Below are 16,320 nucleotides of genomic sequence, written 5' to 3'. Positions count from 1 at the left end.
AGAGAGAGAGAGAGAGAGAGAGAGAGAGAGAGAGAGAGAGAGAGAAAGAGAAAGAGAGAGAGAGAGATGCCTTCATAAAAATGTTAAAGACCAGAGACAGCAAAAAAAATCAGAGGAGGATGAGGAAGATCAAAATAGCAATGAAGAGGCAAGGAACAATATACTGAACATTAAGTAAGAGGGGAAAAGGAGAAGAAGGTGGGTCTTGGGGAAAAAATTGGGGTCTTGGGGAAACAAGGCTACTTTTGTCACACATAGCCAGGCTACCCAACTTCTTCTGTCAGTTAATAAAACCTGATACTACTTCTGCTGTAACATGGAGGGCCTGCTTGTTGGGGTTTCTGTCCCGCCCAATACCCCACAGCCGGCAAGCCCCAAAGAAAATCACAGAGAGATCTACATAAGTTATAAAACTGATTTGCCCATTAGCTCAGGCTACTTATTAGCTCTTGTAGCTTATATTAACCCATTGTTCTTATCTATGTTAGCCACATGGCTCAGTACCTTTCTTAGCTGGGCAGATTACATCCTGCTTCTTTGGTGGTCTGCTCAGGAGTGAGAGGAATGGGCTTCCTCCTTTCCAGCATTCTCCTGTTCTCATCGTCCCGCCTCTACTTCCTGTCTGGTTGACCCACCTATACTTCCTGCCTGACCAATCAGCGTTTCATTAAAATACATGATTGACAGAATACAGATAATTCTCCTGCACCATTCTGCCAAGAGAACAGCTCCTTCCCTTCCCAGGCATCAGCACAGTGAAGGTTCCAGACAAGGAGCTGGGGAGGTTCTAGTTCTAGGAGGCTCTTTCCTAGACCAGGAAGTAATGCATCTGCTCACTCCCTTCTATGAAGCTGTGCTGTGGGAATGTAGAGTTGGAATACCAAATGTGCTTACTATTCATCCTCTGGAAAAATATCCCCAATTTTATTTCATGTTGAGACTATAAGGAGAAATACAGTTTCCGTCAAAAAAGATAATTTTATTACCCCTTTAGCAAACCGCTAAAGTAGGCAAAAAAAAAAAAAAAAAAAGCCAGTCTTCCTGAGTTGGTGGAATTCTGAACTTTCTAATGAGCTTGATTAGAGCAACAGGAGAGGAACAGTGCCCTTTCTGTTACTTTGCATAATTGATTCGTGCATATTTATATGCAGCAGCTTCTCCATTTTAGGTTGTGACATCTTGGATGGCAAGGAGCAATCACCATGTCTCATACATCTCTACATTCTAGGATCTAACACGGTTCACCTAGCATTGGACTGTTTGATCTGATGGCTGATTAAACAAAGAGGCAGTATTACTGGGATGTGGACCAAATGCATTGGTGTTAGAGGAAACTCTAGAAATTCTGATTCCGTTTCTTCCTAAAAGATCTCAGACATTACTTCCCTAGGTGCATGCTAGGGGCATGAATAACTTGCAGTAGGTGACATGCATATCTGTGGGAACTCTCATTGTAGGCATCCAAGCCTGCAGGTCTCACTGGAGAAGGAAATACCCAGCAGTGGCATGACAGACACAGCACATATTCACGGTCCTCACCAGCCGTGCTCATCACCACCTCAAGAACATTTATTAACTTTGTTCTGTATAAATCTTAATGGAAAAGTCAAATAGGAAAGATCAAGATTTCAATACATTCATGGGAGGGCTAAGCAAGGACAGGCAGAGGGGATGATAAGAAAATGAGACGGGACTACTAAATTGGAGCGATCATTGGTCACATTTGTAGAGCATGGCCCTTAGATTCACAACCTTAATCTGTGCCCTTGTTACCTGAATTTTTTCCTTCACTGTTTCACTACCCCACTGGCTGTCAAGCAAGAATGCCTTTACTTGCCTCCCTCAGTGTTTGACAATACAGTGACGGGAGACATAGTTGATTGTCACAGCTGCAGACAGGATGATGCACTTGGTGCTTAGTAGGCAGAGGCTCGTGATGATGCTAAACACCCTCCAATACACAGCCCAACCATGATTTATCTGTCATAAGTATCAGTTGTGCCAAAGCTGCGAGACGCTAAAGAAGGCTGTGGCAACTGAATGTGATTACTCATGAATAACTCATTCCCATTCACACTACCCAGAACCAACTTATGAGACTTAAAGTCCCCATTCAGGAGCCCTGAATAAGTGTAATGAACTTTCTGAAATCTATCTCATGTTGGGTATCCCTGGGACTATATGAAAGCACTGTGCAAAATGGATTTGACACATAGGGCCATCTGATTGGAGAAAATTCACTCTTGGAAGTGAGCCAAGAATGTCAGGCTCACATTGGCAAGTGGCCATGGCATTATTTAATGGACTTTCATTGGTCCGAGCTGCGTGTACAAATATCACAGAGTTGGTTAAAGACTTTTCTTCTAGCTTGCCAGAGAAGAGGACTTCGCTTCTGTCAGATTTATGAAGATCTCTTTAGAGCAGAGCTCAACAAGAGAAATATTTTGTATTAAAAATTCCACTCAGTTATGATGAAAACTTAACTCAGAATAGATTTGACTTCTCAGATGTGTCTGCCAGCAGCTACATTTGGGAAATGCCACATAGATATGTGACATCATAAGAGGACTTCTGTATTTACACCAGGTGTCAGTGCTTCCTGTGAGAGGGACCAACTACCTGGATAGGTAATGTCTGTGTTCTGTAGTGAAGGCTGTCTATAAAAAGCACTCCTACTAGGAAAGAGACATATGGCCCATCCTAGAAAGAAGATTCTTTCTTTTTTTATCTCTAAGGGTTAGTTAAAATTTTATAAGGATTTTTCATCACTTCTTCAGAATCAAAATCGTATGTAGTGACATCTGGAATGAAAATGTGCTGTAAGCCTGCATCTGATCCCCATTCCACCTGTCATTCATCACCGACTTAACTGCAAACAAGGACTCTAGACAATAACAACCATGGAGTCATTCACGGTTACTCGATGTGATTGCCCTTCCTGGCTACCCATGAATAGAAGCCATTCCCTGAAAAATTTTAATTGTTTTAATTATCTCTCTAAATTCATTCTGACCCTCATTCTTCAAGGGTCATCCATGCTTCAGGTATAAACACTGCTTGTACTCTGAAACCTTTTTCTTCTAGGTCAGCCAGTTATAATCAAGATTTATAATTCCTTAATATGCTGAGCTGTCCTAGGGTTTTAATAATCATTGAAAAGACTTTGTGTTTGTAACATGTAACTAGAATAAGTATATGCCTAATAGTTTTTAAAGGCCCAATGTTGAGTAGATGAGGAAACATGTTAGAGACAGAGAAGGGTTGGAAGCATGGGGATAAGAGCAGGAGGAAGCGTCAGTGTCTTTACAAGGACAACACTCAGAGAATCCTACCTAGACACAAAATAGATGGATTCATTTGGCACCACCGTGAGAAAATTCATGAAAATCACAGTCAAAAGCAAAGCCATTTGCCTACCTCTCCATGATGGATAACCCATGCTTCTATTTTTTTTTCTCGCAAATGTGTTTGCTCTCACGCACGCACGCATGCGTGCGCAGGCGCATATGTGTTGTAATGAAGCTTGAGTCAAGGATCTTGGTTAGTCAAAAGCGGAGCTGCACCCTCTGCGCCTGAAGATAGATCCTCAAGGACTGCTTAGAGAAGTCTCCTGGCGTCTCCCTACCAAAATCTGCTTCTACTCTAATGATACATTCAACAGCAATATTCATATTCCTCAAGCACAGCATGTTAAGGAAGCTGTGTGACTGGTCGCCATTTCTATCTAATGTTTCAGGCATAGTGAGACCTGAGAACAAATATTCATCACATTTACCATATTATGTGATCATTTCACTGTTATTTTGTCTCCCTGTCTCTTTCCTCATGGCTTCTAAATTCTTGAGTTGTGAAATGAGCATAATTCATCTCGGCATCTGGAGCAACTTATATTGTCTGGAGCACATTTTGTGTTGTCGGTGTATTTAATTTAGATGAATAACTGGCCTAGGTGGCAGCTAATGCATCCTTCTAGTTTGTTCTTAGAGAAATGAATTTTAACCTTTATTTTAACATCAATTCCACTTAAAGTGGCTATAGTTTGAAATTAAAACAACATAACTATACATCCTATTTCATATCTACAATCAAATGGGGACAGCCATGTGTTCTTACCTTATATTCTAAATGTCCTCAGGTTCATTTCAAAACTTTGTTACATTTTCTAACACACACACACACACACACACACACACACACACACACACACACCCTGACTAAATTGCATTAGCTATTTTTTCAGTTCTGCAGGAGCCTTCCAATAAGATCAAGGGCATGAATTCACAAGCCACAGGTCATGGAAAAGTATGATTAGTAACAGTGGTGGAATCTCTAAAGGCAGCTCTCCCCTCCCCAGTGTACCCAGGAATGCTGAATTACTCCAAATAATGACCCTGTGGGCTCCAAGGGGGTGATGTCTGCCCTTCGCCAACTGTGTGAGCAATGACAAGGGTCAGGGCTTCCCACTGCGTGATATATTCTTAGATGCTGCACAGAGAGGAAGGACGAGGATAAGCCCTGTGATGTCAAGCTATCTATCGTGCTAGAGAGCAGGAAAGCCATGAAGGCAGCCATCTCTTTTGCCAGACAGCTTGTTACAGCTGATGCTGAGTTCAGCATCTTTGTTGCTGTTGTTGGGGTTGCTGTTGGGTTTTCTTTTTCTTTCATTGTGAAGATAATGCCTGGAGGAATATGAATTTAATAACAGAATACTAGTGCCAAAATCAAAGTCACATCAAAACACTAGGCCAGGCAGCAGCGACTGCGGTGTGATTATAGTTTTCAGAAGAGCATCTATTAAAGGCGACATCGCGGGCCTCCTTTGATGCCACCAAAGGTGTCCTTCCTTTCCTCACTCTGAGAACAGAAGAGCAAGACTGTTTGGTGTTTTAATGAGGTATTGCTGGTGAGTCTTCCTTCACCAAAGGGAAGCAATTCAAGGGTTTACCCAGTAACCAGGTGCCAGTTTCACTGCATGGCTGGATAAAACATAAAAGTTAATAGCATGCTGAGAAATATCATTAATGCAATTTTATTTTGTATATAACTTCCTAAATTAAGCTCTAATTAACTAATAGTTTAGAAAAATACTGAATGCACAGCAATATGCGGTGAAGTAGATAAATCTGGGGGTCAGAATGCTATTTTAAACATCCAACATGACCGATTGTCATGTCGTTCGACCAGCTCACCATTCCTGCAGTGCTCCGGCTGTATCAGTTGACTTTCTCCTCCTCTAAATGTCCTGCTTTCCCTACCTCAGCATCCCTTGCTGTGGCTCTTCTTGAAACCATACTGTTCAGATGTTTACATCTGTATTCTGCCTCCCTTGCTCTTGGTGGTCTCAACCCAAATAGCTCTTTGTAGCGGATGCCTTCTCTTGCTACACAACTCAACCCCTACTTCCCAACTTCTACTATTATCTACTTCATTTTGGGGCAGGATTTCTTTTCTCTATTAAAAATTTCTTAATACAATCTTTTCTAATTTTACATAGCCTGTGATTGAGTCTTACGACAAGGTGTCCCTGACAAGGGAAGGAGGGATGAAAAATCTGTGAGGCAAGAAAAGTAGAACTTCCTCAGCCATTCATCTTAAAATGGGAAGTTTGAGTACCTAACTGACTCAAAATAAACAGACTGTACTCAATTTTTCATAATGATGGGACTTAACTTATACTCACTTTCCTCTTCGCCCTCACGCCCACTAACATAGGAAGCAAGCTTTCACACATTTTTAGGACATTATTTCAGAATCCCTCAGCCTGCTTAAGGAGTGCCGTACCTGTCTTTAAACAGCGTCTCATCAATGCCCTTCCTGCGGAGCAGGTCTCTCGGCCCATAGGGTGTGTCTTTGCATTTAGAGTCAGTGTCACAGAGGAGGGTTTGTAGGAATGGGAAGAATCCAGCACTGGGAAGGTTTCGAGGTGCAAGGTAACCTGAAATTAAAAAGAAAAAAATAACATCACTGCCATAGACATAGCTGGGGAGGGAAAGAAGAATAGTAACAGCTCATTTTGTAAAACTAGCTTTTCAGTATGACTGCCTGGGACCTTGACACTAGTCCCACCTCAGCAAATGACCCTGGTGTAGAGAGTTTTGTTTTCTAATTTAACTTGATTTTTTTCTAGATGTCTTAAAAGGAATCAAAGGACTTAAAAATGCTTGTTGACCCATGGGCTCTTCTACCTAGAGTTCATTCTAAAGAAACACTTTTTAAAAAAGATTTGCTCTATTATTTTTAACGGTGTGTATATGTATTCTTGCATGTGTGGGCATGTGCATATGGATAGAGGGACCTGCAGAAGCCAGAAGAGGGGAACAGGAGCTGGAGTTACAGGCAGTCTCGAGTCACCCAACTCAGATCTTCTGGAAGAGCAGGAAGTGTTTTTAACCACTGAGCCTCCAGCTCCCCTGAAATAATACTGGAAGGTAGCTTTAATAGAACTTGCTAGAGTGGTTTGAAACAATTCTGTATATGACAAAACGATTGAGTGCCCATTGAGCACGCCAATTCCTAGAAGGAAAGTTTGTAACTCATTCCAGAGGGACAGATAAGAAAACTAGATTTATAAAATGCAGTTTAATATAAAATAAAGTATTACAAACAGAATATTAAAAGACCCTTTAAATACATAATCATTTATGTATTAGAAACTTGACAGATCAGACAAAAATGTTAAGGCCTTTTAAACTGGGGCGATCTGTCTCACGGGCATTTCCTTCCCTCTTTCTGACTGTATGTCAGCTTTCCCATGACACAAAAGTCCAGTTTTGTGATCAAATGAATCAGATGTCAGCAACTTTGCGGATGCTAAGGAGCGCTTAGCATCCTCATTTTGGCATTTTGATTATTATATATAATGTTCTTTTCCTCCTGTTCAAAAACTTGGTAGTAAAATTATTAACAGACAGCTTACAGAATGGGAGAAAAGTGACCCCTCAGATGGGGGTTAATACACAGGAAATGTAAAGGTATGCAAAAATTAAACACTGAAAACATAAAATTGCCAATCAACGCATGGCTAATGAAGTGAAAAGATAGTTCTTTAAAAAGCCCCAAAATGACTAGCAAATATATATATGTTCATATATAGTCATACATTCATATAAATAAAAATACATTCAATATCCTTTAGCTGTCGAAGAATGCGGATTGAACCCCCGTTGTGACCCTCTCTTGCCTAAAACAGAATGGCCACTGTCAAGACAACAGAGAGTAACAAGTTCCGGTGAGGGTGTGGGAAGAGAGCTTCTCCCACAGCTGCTGGAGTGTAGACTAGAGCACCCACTGTAGGAATCAGCAGGAGAGTCCTCCAGAAACTAAAGACAGAAATGCAATCGTGCCCAGCTACGCGACACCAATTGATCAGCCCAGCTGCCCGCCCACAGAAGAGTGGGTGGGGGAAATGCAGTTTATATACACAAAGGGATTTTATTCAGCTGTTAATAAAAATGAAAGTTGCGGATGGAACTAGAAAGCCTTACATTAAGAGACATCACCCTGTCTCAAAAGGACAAGCTTCACTTTATATTTTATATGTGGATTCTAACTTTGAATGTGTATAAATGAGAGGTTATACTAACATGTAATGACCACGAAATTAGATAGGAGACCATAGAAGGAACCAAGTTTGTCTAGAGGGTGGACCAAAGGGCCTGCGTATCTTGAAAGAAGCAAGGTATTGGGGGCAGGAAGGCAGGAGAAGAAGTCAGGGAAGAAAAATAATAAAAACATAAATCTTTTTGAAGAATTTCACAATGAAACCTAATTTTATGTAAAGTAATAAAAGCATAAGTAAGTGACTTGATCCCCCTTCAAGTCAGCCATGAGCTACAGTGGTGAAGAGTTGATTTTAACAACAGCTTCATAAAATGTGCTGGCTGCCAAGGCAGCTGGCCAACTGTAGAACACAAGTCCTTTACAGGTAGGCTTGATACTAAAACCTAGATTCTTCCTGTGGGAGAAGACAGAAGACCACGACCTTCAAAAAAAAAAAAGACAGGTTTTATAACTATAAGGGAAACTCCAAACTGGAGACTGGAAAACAAAACCTTAATTTCCTCATGAATCTATTCAAAGGGAGTGTCAGAAAAAGTTCATTTTCATTTTAAAGAGAAAGAAAGGAGCTTCGTGGTGAGCTCACCATGGACAGGCATTTATATGAGAGCAGAGAAAGGCGTGTGCCCACATGTGATTTAATGACCTGAACACTGACCAGAAGGAAGGAAGAACTGGAAACAACACAAAGGGGAATGAAAAAAGCTTCCCAGAAGAAAAGGAAGAAGGGAAAAAAAGAGATTTTTTTGGAAAAGCTGTATTGTTGACCTGGCAGATGAAGATTCCAGGGGTGAGCTGTCTACAGAAGTTAGAAAAGGCCAGAAAGCCAATTCTCTCACAGACAGTCTGAGGGACATGAAGGCCTGCTCACACGTTTATCTTTTTTTTTTATCCATCATCATTAACCAAACATTATGATTTATTTGTATTTTGTACTTCTGTATTTTCTGTTTCTTATTTCATTCAGAGTGTTACATTGCACACTAAACTTCTTGAAACAATAACAAGAAGCCTTGGGAGTGTTCTTGGAAAGACCAGAGACACTTTTTTTTTCCTACAATATCAAGAGGAAATACTATAAGGATAAAAATTCACTGCTGATTTTAATCTCAGTCATTTGTCAGAGGTAGCATTTGCTGGATTTCTCCCTTGAAGTATGGTTTTTTTCTTTTTCTTTAACACATTATTTGGGAGCAAATCCATCTGTAGTGTACACTTATGGGGTAGATAGTTATTCCTTATCTTCTTGAGCAGGGAGAATCTTTTTATAATAGTTGCATTTTTTCCATGTGGGAGATTTTCTAATTAATTTACTAAATTTGCTAGCTATTTGAGAAAGGTTTTATGTCACACGTTTATCTTAAGAACACTGAAATTCAGTTCTGGATTTTTTCTCTAACCTTTCTTTTCTTTTTTAAAAAAGATTTATTTATTTATTTATTTATTTATTTATTATGTATACAGTGCTCTACCTGCATGCCAGAAGAGGGCACCAGATCTCATTACCAATGGGTGTGAGTCACCATGTGGTTGCTGGGAATTGAACTCAGGACCTCTGGAAGAGCAACCAGTGCTCTTAGCCTCTGAGCCATCTCTCCAGCCCTAGTTCTGGATTTCTGTTCTGCAGACTGTAAAGTAATACATTTCTATTATTTCTAATGAACTCAATTGACAATTATTTATCATAGTACATGAAGATAAATGATGAAGAAACAAACACCAATAGTTTTCAAAACTAATAGCAGGAGTTTGGGAAGTTTTGAAACCCGGAAGAGTTTCCAAAGCACTTGAGCTCACCCAACTGCCCACGAGCACCATGTAAGCAGGCCCAGCTGCTGACGCAAGAAAGATTCCTCCTACTAAACCCAAGTGAATGAAGAATTCCCACCTGAGTCTTCCTCAGGGGATGAGCTACAGGGAACTTTGCCTGGGTGAACTTCAGGCAAGACCTTCACACATCTACAGTGCAAGTTCATTGTTAATGATCGTCTCCCTTCTTACGTAGATCCCAGAGGTAGCTGATCTTCCAGATTCAGCTGATTCTGCCGAAGGGCATGGTCCCGTTCCATCTCAAGCACAGACAAACACTGATTTGAAAAGTACATTAGGGACTGGAGAGATGGCTCAGTGGTTGCTAGCTGCTCTTCCAGAGGACCTGGGAGCAATTCTCAACACCCACAGAACGATTCTCAAGTATCTGTAACTCCAGTTACATGGGATTCACTGCCCTCTTTTAGCCTCTCTTGGCACTGCACACATGTGGCACACAGACATACACATGCAGACATAACACCTATACACATAACATATAATAAATTTTGCAAAAGAAGCAGAGAGGAAGCAAATGAATGGTAGTAGAAACAGGACCAGCAGGCCCCATCGCTCTGTACCATTTGTCAGTATGGAAGAACGGTTGAGAAGGGCAGTGCTAAGATCAGCAAAAGTACACAAAGGCCATTCTATAACCTGAAGAGGGGAAAGGGGGAAGAAGTCCTGGGAAGAAGGGTGCTTTGCATCTGGTTTTACCTTTCCTGACTTTAACTTGCAAATTTGCTTGAAAAGAGTTAGAAAGAGTTTAAACTCACAACAGTCTTCAGTTAAAAAGGATGGACCTACTTTATAGGAAAACTCACTGCAAGATTTCTTCAAAAATGAGCTCCCAGAAAAATCAAAAGTAGAGATGACAACCCTGTGCCTAGACTTTTGGTAAGTGACATTTAAGCTGTAGCATAAAGGAACCATGCAAAAAAAGAATGGGTTCCGTTTTGCCCGAGTGCTCACTGGGTGTGCGCTGCCTGCAAGACAGGCTTGGCCTTGTCTTTGAGGTAAGGTCTGTGCACTTACCAAGGTGGGGGGCCTGCTTCAGGAGCTGCCCTGCTGCTGGACAGAGCACCCCCTGGTCCCTCCTGGTCCTGTGCTAGGCATGCAACATGTACTCTGCCACTTGTCCCTACTTCATGGTCATGGTTTCTTTTCCCTTAAATACCAACTTGTCACAGAACATGGACCCTCTCTAAAGCTGGAAAATAAGAATCTAGTAGGATTAAACTCTTGTTGCTTTCTTGTAAAAGAAAAATGGATTTTCCTGTCTTCCATCCGTCTCTGTTATCTGTTCAAGGAAGTAACTCCTCAGAGTCAGGCATCAACAAACAGCCACGAGTTCTGAAGAGCGGCTAATTTTAACTTGAACTTATTCTACTCTAAAGGTGTCTCTGTAGTGCTCAGATTTTAAAATAATGTTTCCTTTTATATCCCTAAATGTCAGGGTAAAGGAAATAGAGAAATCGCTCCCTATCTTTCCCAGAGCTTCTAAGCTGCATTCATAGTTAGAATAAAGTTTAATGACCCTGTCCTCAACCAGAGCTCAGGTCGAAGGAAACAGAGGAAGGCAAACCAAACTGGAGCAAACTGGCAGGTAAACTCAGATCTCAGAGTCAGGATATCAGGCTGGATAAAACCCTTGCTATCAGGGCACCCAAAGATTCCACACTCAGGAGAACACCTAAGCCTGTCACTGGGAGAAAAGTTGTGGTGAGGAGGGGGTAAATCTGTCCCTCACTCAGTCTAGAAGTGGAGAGAGGAGGGCAGTAATGAAAACGCCACGTCACCATTCCCAGGGGCACCAGGCAAAGACAGTGACCAACCATAAGTGGGAGGGTTATTCATTTAAGATAGATAAAGTCCACTCCTGACAGTCCTATGATAACTTCAACACAGCTCAAAGTTGTCTTTGGGGGTTGAATCAAGCCCAATCATAGGACAACTTTAGAAATGAATGTAACCTAAATCAAATTTAGTAAAACTGGAATTAGAAAAAGATACAGGTCTAAGAGGTTTTAAGAGCACATGTTTGTATAGTGATGTCAGCATTCCATACATCTGTGATTACTGACAGGAAAGATCAGGTTTTCTTTTCCTTTCAGAACACCATTTGTAAGCCATCATGTGAAGATCAAGGACCACAGTCTCAGCAGCATCACCTGGGGCCTTGTTAGAACTGGACGTTTCCAAGATTAGGAATGCAGTGTAGTGATAGGGTAGCTGCTTCTCATACATAGGATACCCTGGGTTCAACTCCCACCAACAAGACAAGGGAAGGTGTAAGTTCCACTTCCAACTCAAAAGTTCTACTTAGGGTCAATCAGCATCTCTGGGGGCAGGGTTCAGCTGTCTATGCTCATAATCACTTTAAGTAGTTCTGGCACACACTCAACACAGGCTTAGATGGTGGTCCTTTACCTAAAAGTCAGATAAGAAATGTTTTAGCTTTGTAGACTGTACCCAAACTATCACAATTACTTCATTCTATAACTTCTATTTTGAAAGAAGCTACAGACATTCTGTAGCTCAGTGAGTTTCTTTGTGTTCCACAAAACCTTAATTTACAAAGACAGGCAGTTAACTAGAATTGGCCTGTGGATTATAGTTTGCTGTGCCACGGAAGGGTGGGACTTCCTAGTTCTTCCTCTGTTCTCTCTCTCTCTCTCTCTCTCTCTCTCTCTCTCTCTCTCTCTCTCTCTCTCTTTCTACCCTTGTTTTCAACTGTTTAATAATGACTCATTTCCTCTTTTCTTCTTTCATCATTGCATTTGATTTCCTCCATATACTCCTGTCCTGTGTTTCCTAATCTTTCTTCTTTGCTTTCCACGACTCTGTTTCTCTCCCCATCTTCCACGTCTTCACCTTTTTGCTTACTTTTGTAGCCTAGAATTTTTCTTTTTCTTTTTTTTTTTTTTGTCTACTTCCATTACTTTCATAGTAAATTCAGGATCATGTTGCTCACTGGCACTGCCTAGAAACCACTCTTTCTGTTTATTATATTGTCGAAAACAGAAATGTCAGTCTTTATTGTAATAAAGTGTTCTCCACATGACACAATTAGGCCAGGAGGCATTTGGAAAGCTGGTTTGGTGACATTTATAGATATTATAATAATGACAATTCACAAACTTCCATTGTTTTTGTTTCAAAATAGGTCATAACCCAACCAACATGGTAGTTTTATACTTCCAGGTGAAAAGAAATTAATCTTTATTCTGATGAAGAGATGCATTATGTCCTAGAAAAATTTGACCTAGAAACATAATGAGTTGCTCACTAAGGGTGTTACATTTTCCTTAAGTTTTTGGATAGAGGGTCCTATTGTCAGAATAAGTAGAAGGCCTTTGGATCACACACATGGTGGTTCTTTTTGTTAAGCAACTCTAGGATACGACAAGCAGATCCAAAAGCATCATCTGCAAGCAATTAAATACTCAAATATAAATAAAACAATACAGGTTCTCGAAAGTATTTTGGTAACAATTTATTAAAGTAAAATTTTACTATAGTAGTTTTCAAGCAAATTTTGTTCTTAATTACATATTTGAACTGTGTAGGATATAAGGCTGTCCTTTCAAGTTATTTCAATGACATCTGAGAGACCCGGAGGACTGCCCCTGCTTCCCTTCATGGGAGCTTCCCACCAGGTTGTACCCGACCACAAGGTCTACTGGCCTGCCACCCTCCCGCTGGCTAAGATGATTGTATTTGCTCTTCTTCATCCCAGACCCTCTGAAAAGGGGCTTCAGCACCCATGCGGCACCGTATGACAACCTAGGAGAAAACCTGATAGGACTTCAAGCACTCAAATAGAGAAAATCAGCAAAAAGTGCAGTTTTTTTAAGACTGGATAAATAATAAGTCAGTTGAAAGAAAGAAATTCCTTAGCATGATGCTCAACACTTTGCAATCGACAATGACACGTATTTGAATTAATAATTGGCTACAAGTCCCAAGGTCACAGGAATGCTGCATGTAACACCGGCCTTCCTGTGACTGCTACACCAAAGTGTAAGCTTTTTCCCCAGGGTTGAAGTCAGCACAACAGATGTGGCACCTTCATTAGATAGTACTGCATTGTAGTCTCAGGTCGTAAAAATGGGTAGACTCAGTTATTCATAACAACCAAAGATGTTTATTTTTATAGGCTCCATAAGTATCGGTGCTTCCGGAAATCCAGCTAATACCTGACATCTGTAATACCAACCCCCCCCCCACATGGTGCAGTCATCCATCTTCTACTCAGAGAATATTACTAAAATACTTTGTGTATGGCACCAGATAAGGGATTAAGAAGGTTTCGTCCTTATATTTAAAAAAAAATACATTTTAAAATAAAAAAGATATTATGAAAACAGGAGACAAAGGGTTGATAAAGGGATGAGAAACTGGGTGTGGACTTGCCTCATTTTAAATATCATAATATTTATTAAATAAAATGCATCTAGAAGTCTTTATTTCCCTGAATTGCCAGAAGAATTAGATATAGGAAACATATATTTTAAAAATAGACACAAAAGAGTTTTGTCTTTAAAAAAAATCTCCTATTCTGATCATTTTTGTTCTTCTCATTTTAGTTTGTGCGCTTGTTGGTCAACCTGACCCAAGATAGAGTTATGGGGGGACCTCAGGTAAGAACGTGCCTCAATCGGACTGGCTTATATTTTCTTGGTCAATGATTGATATGGGCAAGGCCAGCTCACTGTGGGTGGTGCCATTCCTCGGCAGGTGGTCCTGGCCAGGATAAGAAAGCAAATCGAGTAAGCCAGAGGAGCAAGCCAGTAAGCAGCACTCCTCCATGACCTCTGCTTCAGTTTCTGCCCTGCTTGACTGAGTTCCTGCTTTGTCTTCCCTCAGTGGAGAACTGTACACAGGACATGTAGGCCAAATGAATCCTCCCCTCCCCAGCCGCTCTGTCCACAGTATTTATCATAGCTCAGAAAGTTAACTCAGACAATACCATAACTACTAAAGGAATGTAGCATATCTCATGTCTCATGAGACTCATGACAATCCTAAAGGACAGGCTGGACAGGTCTGACATTCATTTGGCAGCTCAAGCAAGGTTACATTTGGATGAACAGCAACGCGTCAGAAGGCAACTGTAGAATATTAATAATGAAAACATTTTGTTCAACTGCACTTTAGAATCTTGGAGTGAACATTCTGAGAATTTGAGAATTTGGAAAAACAGGTACATTTGTGGATTTTGCTGTTGAGTTCCTGAATAGGGGAGGGCAGTAAATTAACCTTTCTAAACCTATTTTCACATCTATAAAATTAAGGATAATGGGCTGTGCTGCCTCACAGCACACAGGAAGATCAGTTAGACAAAGCTTATGAAAGACATTATGAACACTGGAGCAGGCAGTGGGCTACTTTGCTTAGCCAGCTGCTGTTACATCACTTTTTTTTAACCACTCAGTGACTGTGGGTTTGTTGTTTAACCCAGTCTTCCATCTCTGTGCCCTGAGCCAATGAATGCTTAAGAGTATTGCATGATGCTTCTTTCTACCTAGTAATTCATAATATATACTTGTATCAACTGGCGTAGTGTTTCAATTAGTGCGTGCTCAGTGGGTGTGGTACCATGACACATTCTGCCTAATTGCCCCAGGCAAGTCTTGCTCCATAATGTGGATGGTTTTCTAAGTTCAAATTCATTAACAAGGCGTATATTACAGCTAACAGTGAGAGGTAGGTGTGATGTTCAATCCTTAAAGAAGTGGGCAACGACATCCCATGTTCAACTGGTTGGTAACCGATACACTACAGCTCAGTTGGAGAGTATCTGTTCAGAACGTGTAAGACCTTGAATTTAGTATTTAGCACGCAAAACAGATGCTCAGTTAGCATCTGCATAACTCACTGGTTGCCACCACTAAGAATAAGAATAGACTTTGGACTATCTGGACTAGTACTGGGATGGTTAACAAACACCAATATCTCTCAAAGTTGCTACCAGTTATAGAGACAGGAAGACAGATTCAGAAGGTGCAAAACTGTCCTTGAAGATAATTTTGGAACTGGATATAAACAAGGTCAAATAAGAAAAGATTGTTGCATCTTTATAATTTTGACTTTTATTCATTGGTTCTTAAAGGAACATGATATGTTTTAGGAATGCCATCTGGACTTGGCAACTTATTGCTCCTCTGGCTCTTGTGTAGAGTTGAGTTGATGCCCAGAAGGCTCCAGAATCCCACTTCACTGAGTGTCCATAACAGAATATGCCTCCCTTTTCCCTAAAGAAGGTGGGGAGTTCCCACATCCATGCCCTGACCTATTTGAATTTTTAAAAAATTCTTCATTTGAGTTTAGGAGACAACAGAAACAGATACATGGCAGAAGAAACTGCCATGTGGGTTGTAACAGGGAAAATTTAAAAATAAGAATCTCAGCCACACTGTTGAAAATATTCCCACTGGGTAAACATGTTGAGGTCCATGCCTTATCTTAGAGGCTCTGTGGATCTTCTAGACAAGCGCAACAGTAACTAACAGGGTTGCTTTTCTGAAACTTCTTTTTTGGTAGCAAAGGTTCAGTTTCATTTTCTGGTGGGAAAAAATCTCTCTGCCTCTCTCACCATCTGTAAACAATCTTAAGTAACTATTTGTTTTCTCTACAGCTAAATTAGAGTTTTAAGAAAAAAATGAAGCCTAGATTCTCCCTTCCTTCCTGGTGAGATATCATCTCCCTATCATTTAGTACCTGGATTCTCTTGGGCCTACTAAGTTAGGAGCCTTCTATTGGCCTGTGGGAGGGGCTGAATTAGTCTGGATGACCATCGGTCTCTGTCTCTCATACACAGCTGTACGGAGTCTCTGTCCCTCTGTACAGATCTAGCAACTGATGGAGGAAGGTCATTGGTTAATTAATAAAGAAACTGCTTGGCCTCATAAGTTAAAACATAGGTGGGTGGAGTAAACAGAACAGAATGCT

At 40.7% G+C, this 16,320-nt stretch overlaps 1 protein-coding gene across 1 annotated transcript in view; it reads right to left on the bottom strand.

Moving 5' to 3' along the window:
- Abca12 (ATP binding cassette subfamily A member 12) overlaps nt 1-16,320 on the bottom strand; it is a 180,673-nt gene that overhangs the window by 109,810 nt on the left and 54,543 nt on the right. Inside the window, exon 3 of the mRNA XM_005361416.2 lies at nt 5,782-5,935. Coding sequence (XP_005361473.1) covers nt 5,782-5,935 — 154 coding nt within the window. The remainder of the gene's footprint in view (nt 1-5,781; nt 5,936-16,320) is intronic.

The sequence above is a fragment of the Microtus ochrogaster genome, linkage group LG4, assembly GCF_000317375.1.
Source record: "Microtus ochrogaster isolate Prairie Vole_2 linkage group LG4, MicOch1.0, whole genome shotgun sequence".
NCBI classification, from domain to species: Eukaryota; Metazoa; Chordata; class Mammalia; order Rodentia; family Cricetidae; genus Microtus; species Microtus ochrogaster.
Note: the sequence above shows the minus strand (reverse complement) of the source record. Positions and strands in the feature narration are given on the sequence as shown.